The sequence below is a fragment of the Maylandia zebra genome, linkage group LG7 (assembly GCF_041146795.1).
Source record: "Maylandia zebra isolate NMK-2024a linkage group LG7, Mzebra_GT3a, whole genome shotgun sequence".
NCBI classification, from domain to species: Eukaryota; Metazoa; Chordata; class Actinopteri; order Cichliformes; family Cichlidae; genus Maylandia; species Maylandia zebra.
In genome coordinates, this window is record NC_135173.1 from 45,767,770 (window position 1) to 45,784,106 (window position 16,337).

Here is a 16,337-nt window from a genome sequence, read left to right on the forward strand (position 1 = left end):
ACTCCTCTTGACAGAATTGGTGCAGTTCAGTTAAATTTGATGGCTTTCTGACATGGACTTGTTTCTTCAGCATTGTCCACATGTTTTCAATGGGGTTTAAGTCAGGACTTTGGGAAGGCCATTCTAAAACCCTTATTCTAGCCTGATTTAGCCATTCCTTTACCACTTTTGATGTGTGTTTGGGGTCATTGTCCTGTTGGAACACCCAACTGCGCCCAAGACCCAACCTTCATGCTGATCATTTTAGGCTATGTTGAAGAATGTGAAGGTAATCCTCCTTCTTCATTATCCCATTTACTCTCTGTAAAGCACCAATTCCATTGGCAGCAAAACAGCCCCACAGCATAATACTCCCACCACCATGCTTTATTGTAGGCATGGTGTTCTTGGGGTCAAAGGCCTCACCTTTTCTCCTCCAAACATATCGCTGGGCATTGTGGCCAAAAAGCTCGATTTTTGTTTAGTCTGACCACAGAACTTTCCTCCAGAAGGTCTTATCTTTGTCCATGTGATCAGCAGTAAACTTCAGTCGAGCCTTAAGGTTCCGCTTTTGGAGCAAGGGCTTCCTTCTTGCACGGCAGCCTCTTAGTCCATGGAGGCGCAAAACACGTTTAACTGTGGAGAATGACACCTGTGTTCCAGCACCTTCTAATTCTTGGCAGATCTGCCTTTTGGTGATTCTTGGTTGACTCTTTACCCTCCTGACCAATTTTCTCTCAGTAGCAGGTGATAGCTTGCGTTCTCTTCCTGATCTTGGCAGTGATGAAACAGTGCAATGCACTTTATACTTACAAACAATTGTTTGCACTGTTGCTCTTGGGACATGCAGCTGCTTTGAAATGGCCCCAAGTGACTTTCCTGACTTGTTCAAGTCAATAATTCACTTTTTCAGATCCATGCTGAGCTCCTTTGACTTTCCCATTGTAGCATTTGTGGGCGTTTGTATCCAATGAGCCCTATTTAACTGGTCTAAGAGAAGTCACAAACTGTCGTCACTCATAATCACTCACAAGAAGTTAAGAGGCCATGCTATGAAGCTCAGTTCACTGACAACTTTCTAAGTCACCAAAATTGCTAATTCATGTTGCTGTATGTATATTTTTGACCCAGCAGATGTGATCACTTTTTTCTGTTAACCCATAATAAAGTCATTAAAGAACCAAACTTCATGAATGTTTTTTTGTGACAAAGAAGTATCTGTTCCAATCACTCTATCAGAGGAAAATCAGAGTTTTAGAAATAACGGGACACTCGGTAGAGCCATTATGTTATATTGTTTACAAGTGTATGTAAACTTTTGACCAAAACTGTAGCTGACTTTGGTTAAGTTTAAATTCATTATTTTGCTTAAGGTGGATTCTCTCTGGTTACTCATTCTTCTTCTTACTGTCCAGTGAAATGCATGCTAGATTGATTGGTGATTCTAATAGTCACTCTGAGTTAGGCCTGTGTTATTGTGATGACTCAGCCTTTCACCCTATGACGTCAAGAATAGGCTCTGGCACCACTGCCACCTTAAAACTGGACAAGCAGCTGGATGGCTAAATGGATGTTGTTTACTGTGATTAGTATCTCCTCATTTTTGCTGAAGTATACCTTTGTGCAGTTTTTTTTCCCATTTCTTTTAAAGGATGGATGCAATAATCAAGTTTGTAGTACAAGAAAACTGAGGGACTAATTAAAGGAAGATTTTACAGGAATGTTGTATGTAACACGTTAGTTTAAAGTCTCACATAGTTGTTGAATTGGGTTGATTTTGATGCATCTACCCAATGGATTGCTGGAGAGATGTGGCATTTTAATCCTGAAGGAGACTACAAATTAAAAAAACAAAACAAAAATAAGATGTAACACTTCCCTTCAAGGGAACAAGTGTACCTGAAGTACATCACCAAAATACCCCATAACAGAAACACTGGGTCCTGACACTGTCGGGGTCAAGGGTTTCAGTCTTTCCTTTAATTTGTCACCCATGTTGCATCTATCTACACATGCCCCCGCACACAGATACATATTTGGAGCGAAGCTTCCTTTGTTGCGCACTCACTATATTATTGATGGTTTCCTATTGAAGGAAGCAGAGACTGTAATCTATCAGAGTTTCCTGTGTTCCCTTCAATAAAACCCAGATGTTCAGCTCAGTTCAGAAAAGGTACCTGGAGGCACGCACACTGAGGATCTTAGTGGTAAGCAGCTTTATGCGAACAATCTTGTCTCTGTTTTAATGATCTCATAATTACATAATTCATTTTATTTTGATGTGAATTTCTGCTGGGTCAGTAGATCAGCAGCTTGTTTCACTGGAGACTGTCAGTGTCAGTTACTTTGACTTAGTGACAGGTCAACTTGGCAGTGATGAGAGCTGAACTACTGAAGCGCAGTGCTGGACGGCTCTTTCATAACATCGCAGCACCGTAATTAAAGTGCATTGCTGATCGTTTTACCTCGCATAAAATTCGTTGTGCATTAAGCAGCGGAACATATCCTGTATTTATGCATACTAAAATAAATGTTACTACCCGTGGGCTTTTGAAGTTGATCAGATTTATATTTGTGTCAACTTTTGCTTAATACCTTTTTTCTTTTATTTTGTCTTGTGTTTTTAAAGAGGCATTTAGCATTACTATCAGCTTACTATTTAGGATACATGGATTTTTTGGTGCTCAATATATCCCTGTCATGAACAAGATTAATGGCTCTTAAAAAGAAACAGCAGCAGATTAGATAGTGGTGGCTGAATTTAGATTTATCATGAGCACAGAGGATGTGGCCAAGGCCAGAAATGGCTCTGACTGGAAGTCACAGATATAGGGACAAACATTCAGGAAATTAGGTGCCCATTGGGACATTTACCATATATCCTAGGCTGACAAGACTGTAAGTATGTGTGTGTGCATGTGCTCCTCACTAATGAAAACCTCAACAAAAACAGGATAATTTTTGAAGACACAAAGGAAAAAGGTGGGGCACATGTTCCATCCATCCCATCCAAACAGCAGGGATAATAATAACACATTATCTGTAGAGTAGCTTTTGTAATGTTGTTTGACTTCAGCTGCGTCAAATATACAGCCTGTGGATCACAACTGGCCAACAAGCCAGAACTGTCCAGTCAGCAGTGGCGTGTCTAGAAAATTTTTGTTGGGGGGGCCAGGTAGGGGCACAGATTTGGAGAGAGGTGGCAGATGTAATTGGCAGATAATGTTTAAAAATAAATTCTACCAACCGTTAACCATAATTCAATAATCCTGTAAACCTAATAACTGAATGCGCTTTTAACTCTTATTAGAATGAGATTTTAACCACTACGGTGCAAAGTTTTTAGATACTGCGTTGATAAAGTACAAGAGATACAATCAGTGCTTTGTCAGTGTTTACTCAGCATTCAAGGACAGCAATATTTGCATAGTATTTTTACTGACATATAGTGCACATATGTTTTGGGCAAAAACATTTTTAATATTAAAATATGAACATTTGTAACAAACAATTGACAAATTAGCCAATTCCAATGTAAAACTTTATCTGCCTGTTAAAAAAAGAAGATAATCTTCTCACAAACTGGTGTTTGATTTTGAAACAGGAAAAAAGTGGAGAAACAAATGAAAAGACTAACATTTGAATAAAACCTGAAAGCAAGTAAATACTTTCTATGCTGCCTTATCGTAAACTTTGGTAATATTGATAAAGAACAACACTGGCTGATGATGAAATACAGTCAGCTGGCATGGTGACACTGCCAGTATTAACCTGCAGGGCTGGACCGGGACAGAAAATCGGGCATTTTGACTACAGACCGGCCCACCAGGTATTAAAGCCATAAAGCCTTTGAATGAAAACAAATGCTGTTGTGACAGTGATGTACAGTCTTGTTGGTATATGTATGATTTCTATACATTTTACGTCAGATAAAAACTTTGGTTGTAAGATTTAGAGTTACCAGCTGTCAGCTGCTTAGAAAAGGATCCTGGGGTTATTTGTCTCTCAGAAACAGTTCATAACTTCCCTTCAACTCATTCATGTCACCTAAAAGGTAAACCTGTTTCTCCATCACCTGTTCAGCTCTGATGATTCAGTAAGGACATCTCCTGGTTTCATCTTCATGTTTCCCTCTCATCACATAACCAAACCGATATCATGACCAGCAGCTTTACAGCTGTGGCTCCAGCAAACATCAGCTGATACTAGAAATTAATATTAAATAAATTCTAACAACAGCTGATCAAGCTTAAACGTGCTGCTGTTGTTTAGAGCGACATCCGCTGGTTTCCTCTTTCTGGCGCAAAGTGGGCGATAAACAAACAAGAGAGAAAAGCCGATCAGCTGATCATTGATCAGTTTAATGATTGAAGTAGCAACAGGGGAGGCAGGGGGAGAGAATGAGAGAAGAAGAGGCAGCTGTGCAGCATAACGACAGAATAACTCCAGCTTTGTGTCTTTTTTTCATTATAGCGAAAGTCCGGGACAAACTGCGTCTCTTCTCAGCTCAATACGAAACGTGTAATATTTTCTCTGAATGAGGGACCATTCCATTTTTTAAGGAGCCGTTGGCAACTCTACTAACTAACCTTATGAATAAAATAAAGTTCACTATCAGTAACATCATAGCACCCACCCAGCTGTATAAAAACTCCGTCAAGCTGGCTAGATCGCAGTACGAGTTATTGTAACTGACGGTAAAAAGTCAGCACAACGAAAATAAACTCCACCTAAACTTGGTTTATATCTGACCCAGATAGACTGCAGGTCATAACTTCTTACCTGGAGTTCAGTTCACCTGACACTCGGACTGGCGGCTGCCTCGGGTCTCTCCTCCTGCCTCCCCTTCCCTCATCCACCTGCTGGCCTCTGTGGAAGCTCCGCCATAGCCACCACCAAACAACTGAGTTATTTTTACACATCGACCTGCATCTGGCCAATCCACCACCTCTCATTGTTCATGCCATTACAAAAAATAAATAAAAATAAGTCACCGGGCATACCCCCGGTATGCCCGATGGCCAGTCCAGCTATGTTAACCTGCAACCAAATCTGCAGCTCCATACAGCAATGTTACGACTTAGATTATATCTTATAACTCATAACTCTTATGTTAGCTGCCCTCAGTAGCATACTGTCTGAAATATTCGACGGCTGCAATAATTCTTTAAGTGTTATTTTTTCCTTGGTATTCTAATTTCACCGAAGTTTACTAAACTCAACAAACTTAATATTACTTACCGGGACATTGATTCTGTCTTCATTTTCTTTCACCGAAAAATTGTTTCCTGCAGTGCCATCTTTCGTGCTTGGCTCTCCTACCTTTGCTAACGTGATGCACGTAGCGCAGAAGCCGATGCTGCAATCACTTACACTCGGATATCTCAGCTTCACCGTGAAAACATAATCGGACATTTGATATTTGATTGAATTTTATTGTTTTGCCTTTGGGGTGGCACCTGGGGTGGCCAGTCTGGTTGGGGGGGGTGGCCTGTGCCCCCCCAGGCCACCCCGCTGGACACGCCACTGCCAGTCAGGACAGCTGGATGGATTTGCAAAGCGTGAGAGGTGCAGTGCCCGAGGGGGGAGATTTTGCACGATTTTGCATGAGGAAACATTCTGTTGTAAATTAAAGATGGATCAGTCATTAGAGTGGTTGTGGTCGCTGTCAATTTAAACAGCCAGATGTGGGAATCTTCATCGGTTTTATAGCCTTCTTACTGATAAAGACATTAACCACCTGTCTCATCATCTTTCTACCAAGTAAAAGCCATGAAACTAAGCGCCAGTAAACTGACTGATAAACATTGCAGATGGTTTTTCATTTGTTTTGTAAATTAATGGTTTGATAATACTGGCATTGGTGCTTTTGCTCACATTAAACTAAACTAAAATGAGCATGATACCCCTTTTGTATCTAATTTCACTGATGGGTTGCTTCTTTGGCCTAGAGCCTGGAGGAACGGTGTAATCGTATCCTGAGAAACATGGAGGCCTCCCTGACAGCCCGGGATCGCGTTGGCATCCAGGATTTTGTTCTCCTGGACACCTACACGAGTGAGACTGCCTGCCTGGACAACCTGAGGAAACGGTTCCACGAGAATCTAATTTACGTGAGTCTTTCCTGTGTGGTGTCATTTTGGGTAGCCTTTCACTTTCGCTTACTCTAATTAAACATTATGCCCTCAACCTTCAACCCCACAACGCCCTAATGCTGCGTTGTCTTCTGCTGAATCGGGCTCTGCGTGTTGCTGAGTCAGCAGCTCTGGTTCTTTTCATTTGCAGAGTGAGCACTATAAAGGTCAGTGCTACCCACTGGGTCATGACAAGTGATTAACTGAACTTATTTCTTTTGCTAAAATTACTTATCATTGTTAAGCTACATGGACAGCACATTGCCGGAAACCTTCTCATAATGTCACGTAATGTTCAAGGAAAACAATCATCAAAAGCAAGAGTTGCAGACCATAAGTTATTTTCCTTGTCTTTCTCCACAGACTTACATCGGGACTCTTCTCGTCTCAGTCAACCCATATAAAGAGTTAGACATCTACAGCAAGAAGCAAATGGATACCTACATGGGAGTCAACTTCTTTGAGCTGCCGCCTCACATGTAAGAGTTGTTTCTGGCATGTCATTTGTGTAGACTGTACATAAAAGATGTACTTAGCTACCGTGACGTCAGTGGTTTGTGGATTAGCACTCTGAAACTTCAGATTGGCCTTTTGACCTTTGATAACTTTGACTTGATCATGTTTTAGAGAACAGGGTGGTGTTTAAGGGATCAGCTAACGCTACCTAGTTTGGTTAGCAAGGCGCTTCTGTAGACTGGGTCGTAAACTGATATTGTTTCCTTCATGACAAAAAAGGAGCACAGACATTTCAAACTGCAATCCATACTATTTATCACATAGTTAAGGTTACAGTTTGGACTCATCCACCCTGGTACTGTGTATTCAAAAAGTTATCACAAAACCACAAACACTGCTGTGCTCCAGTAAAGTGGCTCCATTTAGCTGAAGGCAACAGCTAGTCACTTGTGCTGACATCCACCATCATCCATCCATCTGTTCATCCATCCATCTGTTCATCCATCCATCCATTTTCTGCCACTTGTCTAGGCCTAGCAGTATAAACAGAGTCCAGACCTCCCTCTTCCTGGCCACAAGAAAGAAACCCAAACCATTTTTTGTTCCAGGCTGTAAATGTGTTTAATTCTGTTCTAAAGCTTCGTGTGAAAATTCAGTTTCTTAATGATCAGATTTATTTGGCATGCCTTTATTCCATATTAAAATATCTCAGCAAATGAAAGAACAAATGGATTTATGATTCCTGGCAAATGAATGAATCCTACTGTCTTTGCAAATCCCTGACCTACCTGTAGATCACGCAAAGTTGACATTTGGTTGATAGACTTTAACCATCTTGACAATTACCGAATGGACATTGATGGTCCCCAGAAGACTGAACTGGATGATTGTAATACATTAATGTGAGATACAATATGACTAAATCAGCCTCAGTTATTGCATTTTCTGGTGATTAGTAAATACAAGTACGGTAAAATGAAATCTTGAGCACTGTTAACATGTAACTGGTAGAAATACCATGTTAGCAATATGACTGTGAATATGCTGACAATCACAAAAGCATTATAGCTCAGCTTCAAAGAACTCTTTGACTTGATGGATTACCTCATCTTAAAAATAAAAAAATGTGATTTTGTTGGCCTCTGACCTCTCGCTGTGCTTTCAGTTATGCGCTGGCAGACAATGCCTTCCGCACAATGATGTCTGAGTTCAACAACCACTTCATCCTCATCTCAGGGGAGAGTGGGGCCGGAAAAACAGAGGCCTCAAAGAAAATCCTTCAGTTCTATGCTGTCAGCTGTCCAAGTACCAAAGTCCTCAACAATGTCCGTGACAGACTGCTTCTTTCCAATCCCGTGCTTGAGGTCAGTGTCCTGGATGTGCGTGGTAAAGCTTCTGCTATGCAAGATCCTGTGCAGTTTTTTTAAAACACAATTTCTTCCTTGTTTTGTTTTCAAATTTCAGGCTTTTGGAAATGCCAAAACCTTGAAGAATGACAACTCAAGCCGCTTTGGAAAATATATGGACATCCAGTTTGACCACCAGGTAGACAAATCTAAATCATGTTGCAATGCCTAAGGTGAAACCTTAGGTATTTAGTCTTCCAAAATATAAAAAACAAAAACAAAACAAAAAAATAAAACTCGTGTCTAAAACCTTAGGCATTTACTACATGTTAAAGATTACCTTTTCACTTTCAGGGTGGTGCAGTTGGGGGTCACATTCTCAGTTACCTGCTGGAGAAGTCCCGCGTGGTCCACCAGAACCACGGAGAAAGAAACTTCCATATATTCTACCAGCTGGTGGAAGGAGGAGAAGAAGATCTGCTCCGCTGGCTTGGTCTAGAGAGAAACTGCAAGCACTACCGCTACTTGGTGCAGGTCAGGGAAATAATGCACTACATTCATGCTGCTTATAACCCCCCCCCCCCCCCAAAAAAGCTGACATCTTTACTGAACTTTTTAATTGATTTTTTCAGGGGAATTGTGCCAAAGTCAGCTCTATCAATGATAAAAGTGACTGGAAGACGGTACGGAAGGCCCTGTCTGTTATAGACTTAAGCGAAAGTGACATTGAGGTGAGGATGCACATTAAGTCTTTGTACAGTCTTTGTGTTGGAGATTAATTTAAAACCATTTATCTCTGGATTTCATACAGAACCTCTTTGGAATAATTGCCAGCGTGCTCCACATGGGAAATATAAAGTTTGAGGCAGATGCTCGAGGATACGCCATGCTTAACAACAACCAGGAGATGCAATGGGTGTCAAAGGTAAAATCCAAGAAAACAGCACGTAGTATAAACAATTTGTCCCCCTTCATGCAACTTACTGATGATACCGCGAAGAAATTTGATGCCACATGATTTGGTTTTCTATTCTGGTTGCAGTTGCTGGGGATTCCTAACCAGGTGCTACAACAGGGCTTAACCCACAGAAAGATCGAAGCCAAATCAGAGGAGGTAGCATATACATTAACTTATAAAATAATTTTAACTTGCTTGAAATGCTAAATTACCTTAATTGACATTATTCTGATCTTAAAGGTATTTAGTCCTTTCTCTGTGGACCATGCAGTGTATGCCAGGGACGCCCTTGCCAAAGCCATCTACGGCCGCACTTTCAGCTGGCTAGTCAACAAGATCAATGAGTCGTTAGCTAACATGGTGAGCAACAAAGCAACCCAACTTATTGTTCTCACAGAAAGAGGGAGTGATTTGGGCTAACAAGGTTAGGAAGCAGTCCTGAGGTAGTCTACTGACAGATTTTGAATCTGCAAACATCTGATTTGAATATCTGGCAGTCTTTTTGGGCACAGTGTAATTTTATTGGCTCAAAGTAAAGTCAGCACATGAGCTTGAAATGCTTTAGAAGTGCTTGTCTACAGCATGTCTGATCTCAGTGTTAAAACCCTGTCCTATTATATGTGCACTTCTATATAAAGGACTCCTCCAGGAAAACCGTGATTGGCCTTCTGGACATCTATGGGTTTGAGGTTTTCAGTGTAAACAGGTGAGATCATGCACAGAGAGACTGATTCTTCAGTAGAAAAGGTGTCAAATTAAAGACAGTGACAATGACTAATTTCTGTTTTATAGCTTTGAACAGTTTTGCATCAACTACTGCAATGAGAAGCTGCAGCAGCTTTTTATCGAGCTGACCCTGAAATCAGAGCAGGAGGAGTACGAGATGGAAGGAATCGAAGTAATACGATTATTCAGTCAATTTGCTTCACATATGTGGGCTCAAGAACAGCTGATTTACAAGAAGAAAATAATGTTCTTCTGTTTTTTTCTCTCTTTTACACAGTGGGAGCCTGTGCCATATTTCAACAACAAGATCATCTGTGATCTTGTGGAGGAGAAATTCAGAGGAATCATTTCTTTACTGGTAAAAAAAAGGCATCACATCAAATACTGTGCTGATGAACCAAAACATGCCATAATTCCCGCTGTCCTCTCATAGGATGAGGAATGTTTAAGGCCTGGAGAGGCCACAGATCTCACCTTCCTGGAAAAGATGGAGGACAAGATTGGTGGCCACCCTCATTTTGTCACGTGAGTTTTTACAGGTGACATGTGGTGAATTAATGTTGTCAACAAACAATCAAACTACAAGTATAATACAAATCTACACTAACTACATTTCCTGCAGACACAAACTTGCAGACCAAAAGACGAGGAAAACTCTGAAAAGAGGAGACTTCCGCCTCCTCCACTACGCTGGGGAAGTTACATACTGTGTTGTTGGTAAGACGTTAAATACTATTGATATTTTTTTTCTGTTATAATGCCACTGAATTAGTCAGTGTAACAACAGAAAAATGCTGAAATGCGTCAATAGTGTCATAAACCCGGCGAACTGACTACATGTTTACAGACGTACTACAGAGCAAATAGCTTCACTCTTGAAGCTTCTTTTTGTTCTTTAAACTTTCAGGATTCTTGGACAAAAACAATGATCTTTTGTATCGAAATGGGAAAGAGGTAATTTAACTGTTATGTAATTTAACCCAGTAAAGATGACAGTTTGGTGGATGGTGATTCCTCATTACAAAAAACGTGACTTCTAGTAACCCTATTAAATAATGCAAACAGGAACTGAAATGATGCCTACAAATGTGTAACTGCCTAACCTTTTAGATGCTCACAGTTTTCCTGTTCTCCTTAGGTTATGCGGCAGTCCAAGAACGCCATCATCAAACACTGTTTTCCTTCTACTGAACCGGATAGCAAGAGGAGACCTGAAACTGTAAGAGCAATACAAGATATAGAAACTCGGTGTCTCACCAATGTCAGTGAATTTAGGAGTAATCGGCCACTTTCCTGTGACTCCTCAGGTAGTGACTCAGTTTAAGAATAGCCTGGTGGGTCTGACTGAGATCCTAATGATGAAAGAACCCTGGTACGTCCGCTGCATTAAACCCAATGAAGCCAAGCAGCCAGGTGAGGCCTTGAGTATCAAAAATCTGGTATTTCAATAAAGAGACATCCTAGTCAGTCTAGATTTAATCAGCACATGCTGCTGCTGACCTCTTAGTGTTGTGGTGTCTCCTGCAGGACACTTTGATGACGTGTTGGTAAGGCATCAGGTGAAATACCTGGGACTGATGGAACACCTGAGAGTCAGGCGTGCTGGTTTTGCTTATCGTCGCAAATATGAAATCTTTCTCCAGAGGTAGCACGCTGGCACTCCTCTAACCTTCAGTTAGTTACGTTAATCTTTTTCATGCAAAATGAAAAACAAAAACAAAAATCAGGATTCTTTTGTCTTCTGCTAACCTTCTGTGCTCAGGTATAAACCTCTGTGTCCTGACACTTGGCCCAACTGGAAAGGAACTGCAGCAGAAGGTGTGAGGTGTCTGATCAAACACCTGGGCTATAAATCTGATGAGTACAAGATGGGAAGGTAGGCAGAACGGATGAGTATCATATTTCAGATGGGTACTGCTGACTAACCTGGAAAAAGACATTTTTGGAAATCTCTCTGTTTGCCTTCATCGCAAGGACAAAGATTTTTATCCGCCACCCGAGAACTCTGTTTGCAACAGAAGATGCTTTTCAAGTCTGCAAACACAAGCTGGGTGAGATATTGCGCTGAAAATGTATTTTTGTTTCTATAGTAAACATCAACAACCTTTTCAACCTTTTAACCTTTACTGCAGCAACAAGGATTCAGGCAAAGTACAAAGGCTACAAGGTGAAAGGAGACTATCTAAAACAGAGAGAGGCTGGTAGGCCATGACATTTGTTTATAACCTATTAGTTAATGGTCCAGAACCATCTTGATTTATCAGCTCCTACTACACTTAAAACACGTTAAACAAACAATGTCTTGTCTAATCAAAATAGCCACAAAGATTGAGACCTGCTGGAGAGGGATGATGGCTAGGAGGGAACGTCAGAGGAGAGCATGGGCTGTCAAGGTCATCAAGAAGTAAGTTAACATGTTTGACAGTTAAATGGCTGCTGATGCTTGCAGGACGGTGTAATGGCTGTGAGAGAGCCATTTGGGAACTTTTATTAAGTGAGGTTATCGATCTATTGATTTGTTCCAGGTTCATTAAAGGTTTCATGAATAGACATCAACCGGCCTGCACTGACAACAGCGAGTACCTGGCCTTTGTGAGGCACAGCTACCTCACGCGGCTCAAGGAAAACCTTCCCAAAACCATCCTGGAAAAAGACTCTTGGCTCACTCCCCCTCCTATATTGCAGGAAGTGAGTGATATTTAAATGTCAGGCTGCATTTTTTGTAATATCACATAACAGAGCCCGTTCAACACTCCTGTTCATCCTCCAGGTTTCCCAGGTCTTGAAGAAGATCTACATTCGCCACATGGTGAGGAAGTACGTTCGAGGGATCACTCCCCAAAGGAAAGCACAGGTACAATCCGTCGTACGTGAGCAGGAAGTTCAATAAATGTATAACATAACCTAAACTTGCTCTGCCTGTCACCAGTGTTTTTTATACCTACATTCTTGATTTCTTGATTTTCTACATATTTGTCACACTTAAATGTTTCAGATTATCAAAGAAATCCTAGTATTAGACAAGCATAACTTGAGTAAATACAATTTTTTTTTCATTTATTAGGGCAAAAAATCTCTCCAAATCCACCTGTCTCTATGTGACATTGCTCCCAAACCTAAAACTGGTTGGATTAAGGTTCAGGCTTTGACTAGACCACTCCAAAACCTTTATCTTGGTTACTTTTCTGAGCCACCCAGAGGTTGACATGTTAGGCAGTGGCTCTCACTGTGGTTCAGTGAAGTCCCAAAGCCAAAAATATCGCTTTGTAATTCTTTCCAAACTGATACATGTCAATGACTTTGTTTCTCATTTCTTCTTGGGTTTCTTTACATCATGACATGATGTGTTATTTCTGGAAGCAGTTTGTGCAACAGATTTCCAAGGTTGATCTTAAAATACTCTCTGTTAAACATCTTCTTTGCAGCTGCTGTTAAAAGCACAGACCAGCGCCTTGTTCAAAGGGAAAAAAGAAAACTATCCCTTCAGTGTGTGCAGACCATTCGCAGACACCAGGATCTGTAAGACTACAGTACCATTAAAGTGGACTTACATGCATAAAATAGATAAGACTACAGTAGTTTATGTGATTTGAAATGGAAGACAGAATATATAACACTAATCTGCTACAGTTTGACGAATGCATGGACTTGTTTACTGGCAATTATTGTTGTTTCTGCAAACCCTCTCCTGCTGCTAAATATATGATGGACTGAGCGATTGCTGTTCTCACTGTTCTCACTTTGTTAAGGTGCAGAAGATATAAGCATCAAGGTGCTTCAGATGATTCAACATGAGAAAGTCAAGGTAAATTATAATATTAGTATTTAGTCAGCACACTGTCTTTGACGTGTGTGTGGTTGTCTGTTTGTTTGTTTTTTCACCTTCTCTGATCTTTGAGCGGGACCTCCACAGTACAGCGTACCTGTGGTGAAGTACGACAGGAACGGGTTCAGACCTCGACTCCGGCAGCTCATCTTCACCCAGGAAGCTGCCTACCTGGTGGAAGAGGCTAAGATCAAACAGCGGATAGATTACAGCTCACTGAAAGGTAACAAGTGAGGAGATAAAACAAAGAAAACATTGTTATCTGCAGTATATAAACATACAGTTATTTTATCAGTATTTTAAGGTTAACCTTGTTTTTGCAAGGTGTGTCAGTCAGCAACCTCAGTGACAACTTCCTGATTCTTCATGTCACGTGTGATGACAGCAAGCAAAAGGTACCTGCACACCGCTGTCCACAGCCATCTTAAAAGTTTTAACATTATACCGTTTATACTCTACAGATGGGCAACCAATAAAATGAAAAACAAAACTCAAATGTTAAACCCTAAAGTGAGTGGATGTGGAAGATCATGCTGTAGGGAGGGCCAGGGAAGGATTACCACAAATCAGTACAAAGTTGTTCTAAGTGGTCACTGTTACCCTTTGGTCAAACATTTCTGTACTAAAGCAGTGGTCTCTTCCAGCGTGATAATGCCTTCAATCAGTAGGACACAAGAGTTCGCTAAATAGCTTAATAAATATGAAAATGATGTGAATCATTTAGTGTCTGGACTTCACAACCGCTGGCACCATTATTAAAACACCAAGGACATTTAAAAACATTTTGGAGTGTTTTTCTTATAATAATCACTTTCAGGTCTTTAAATTTAAGATGAAAAATATCCAGTATATGTACAAAAGTACTGGGCTAACTACACATTACAGCTTGAGGAGCCATGGAAACCCTCACCATGAAGCTCCCAGTGCAGTTTTTGTGCTGATGCTAATCCCAGAGGAGGTTTGGAGCGTTGCAGTTACTGAGTCAGGAGAACAATGGCAAATTTTATGGAACACGAGCCCCAGCAAACCTGCTCTGTAACTTAATACAGTCTGTCATGGATGAGTCACTGTTGATCCTTATGGAAGCTTGTTTCTGCATCTGAATTTTTTTCCTACCAGTAAGTCATAATTTTGTATTACTATCTCATAATTTTAATGTAAGAACCCAAATTTTTATGGTTTTTGTCTGTTTTTTGGGGTCAGTTTAAAAAATTTTTCTCAGTAGTTTGAGTTAGTAATTCTCAGCCCAACACTCAGCCTAAATTTGAATTGGTAAGTCAAAATCTTAAAATAACAATCTGAAATTTGGACTTTTCAGTGACAAAAACAAACATTCATATTTCCTAAATGCTTCCACTTTTGTTTAAATACTTAATAAAGCTGATCTTGGGATATCTAGGAAGAAAGAAATTTCACTACCTGACTTGTTACAATGGTTGGGTCCACACTTGAATTCAGTGAGCTCTTTAAAACAACCTGTTATTTCACAAATGTTTGTAAAAGCTGACTGTGGTAAAGGAACTGAAAACACCTGAATTCAAAGATTAAAAGGTGTGGCCCGGTACTTTAGTCCATATAGCGTACGTCAAATATGTCTAAAGAAACTGTTGGAGAGACCATAAATTAAAGCAGTTCATGTCTGCCATTTAGATTCCAGAGGAAAAGTCACAACGTTTAACAGAGCACTGATTTGTCCTTTCAGGGTGATCTGGTTCTGCAGTGTGACTTCCTGTTTGAAGCCTTGACTAAGCTGAGTGTTATTGTTAACAAGCAGAACTGCATCCACGTGGTGCAGGGCAGGTACAGAGTCTGCATCGTGTGTGGCAATATTTGAATTTGAAATATGAAAGTGGTAAAAATCATAAATAATAAAAATCATAAATAATCATAAATAATTATATATATATATTTTTTAAAATGCAGCGTGCGGTTTGACATTCAGCCGGGCAGAGAGGGGTTTGTCGACTTCAAGAGTGGCCAGGAGTCGATGGTCTACAGGGCAAAGAACGGCCATCTGATGGTGGTGAGTCTGTAATTCAGACAATGACAACTTATTACTGAAAACACGAGCAACTGACTGAGCTCTTTGTGTTTTTAGGAGTCAACAAAAACCAAGTCAAGATGAAGATGCCAGTGCTGTGGGATTAATGGTGCTCCTTAAGCCTCAGAGTTGCAACAGCCATGCTTACCCTGTAATCCTGCTCAGTGGCTATTTACATTATTAAAGGCAACTTTATACTTTTGCATCTTCATTAAAATGTTATACAATGAAGTATATTCTGTTATTACCCAAATGCTGCCAATAACTTAGCTGTAGAAAGTTCTTACTTACAATGTCAGCAGCTCTCCGTGTTCATGATATTTGGATTTGAAATAATCTCTATGTAAACAAACAGATTCATGTATGTACACTGTATTATATATACAAAATATTCATAGAATTACTTGATAACAGTAAAGAAATATATGTGTGCAAAGCCATGACTGTAACATTTATAATACCTCAGTCATGTTGTACCTTTATATTAAAACATCCTTGTTGTGGCAATATTGTCAGATTATGGTTTAGTCTAGCAGAGGAAACTCCAATGAATTGTGCAGATTATGTTTATGTAGTACATGCTGCTATTACGCAGTTCTGAAGTACATTTACAGCACGCTAACTCAGTCAATACAGTCTCAGATACGAATTAAGCCACTCTCTAACCTGGTTTTCTTAGATATGTTATTATCAGTGTTGGGGAGTAACGGAATACATGTACCGCCGTTACGTATTTAGAATACAAAATATGAGTAACTGTATTCCGTTACAGTTACCGTTTAAAAAGGTGGTATTCAGAATACAGTTACTTTGTTGAAATAAATGGAATACACTGGGGTACTTTCCTGTTTCATTTTGTCGCGGGTCAGGA

General features: G+C 40.2%; 1 protein-coding gene across 1 annotated transcript; it reads left to right on the forward strand.

The window, feature by feature from the left end:
* The first annotated feature begins 2,114 nt into the window (after nt 1–2,114).
* myo1hb (myosin IHb) lies at nt 2,115–16,337 on the forward strand. Its single transcript, XM_004538108.2, has 32 exons — nt 2,115–2,186; nt 5,931–6,092; nt 6,477–6,592; nt 7,735–7,933; nt 8,034–8,114; nt 8,270–8,449; nt 8,548–8,646; nt 8,727–8,840; nt 8,958–9,029; nt 9,114–9,233; nt 9,512–9,579; nt 9,666–9,771; nt 9,877–9,957; nt 10,033–10,124; nt 10,222–10,316; nt 10,507–10,553; nt 10,738–10,818; nt 10,907–11,012; nt 11,127–11,244; nt 11,362–11,475; nt 11,574–11,650; nt 11,732–11,800; nt 11,919–12,003; nt 12,125–12,287; nt 12,370–12,453; nt 13,025–13,118; nt 13,349–13,404; nt 13,513–13,648; nt 13,750–13,820; nt 15,128–15,225; nt 15,349–15,448; nt 15,524–16,337. Exons 1-32 carry the CDS (start codon nt 2,130–2,132, stop codon nt 15,548–15,550), a joined length of 3,168 nt encoding a protein of 1,055 aa, XP_004538165.1. The 5' UTR covers nt 2,115–2,129; the 3' UTR covers nt 15,551–16,337.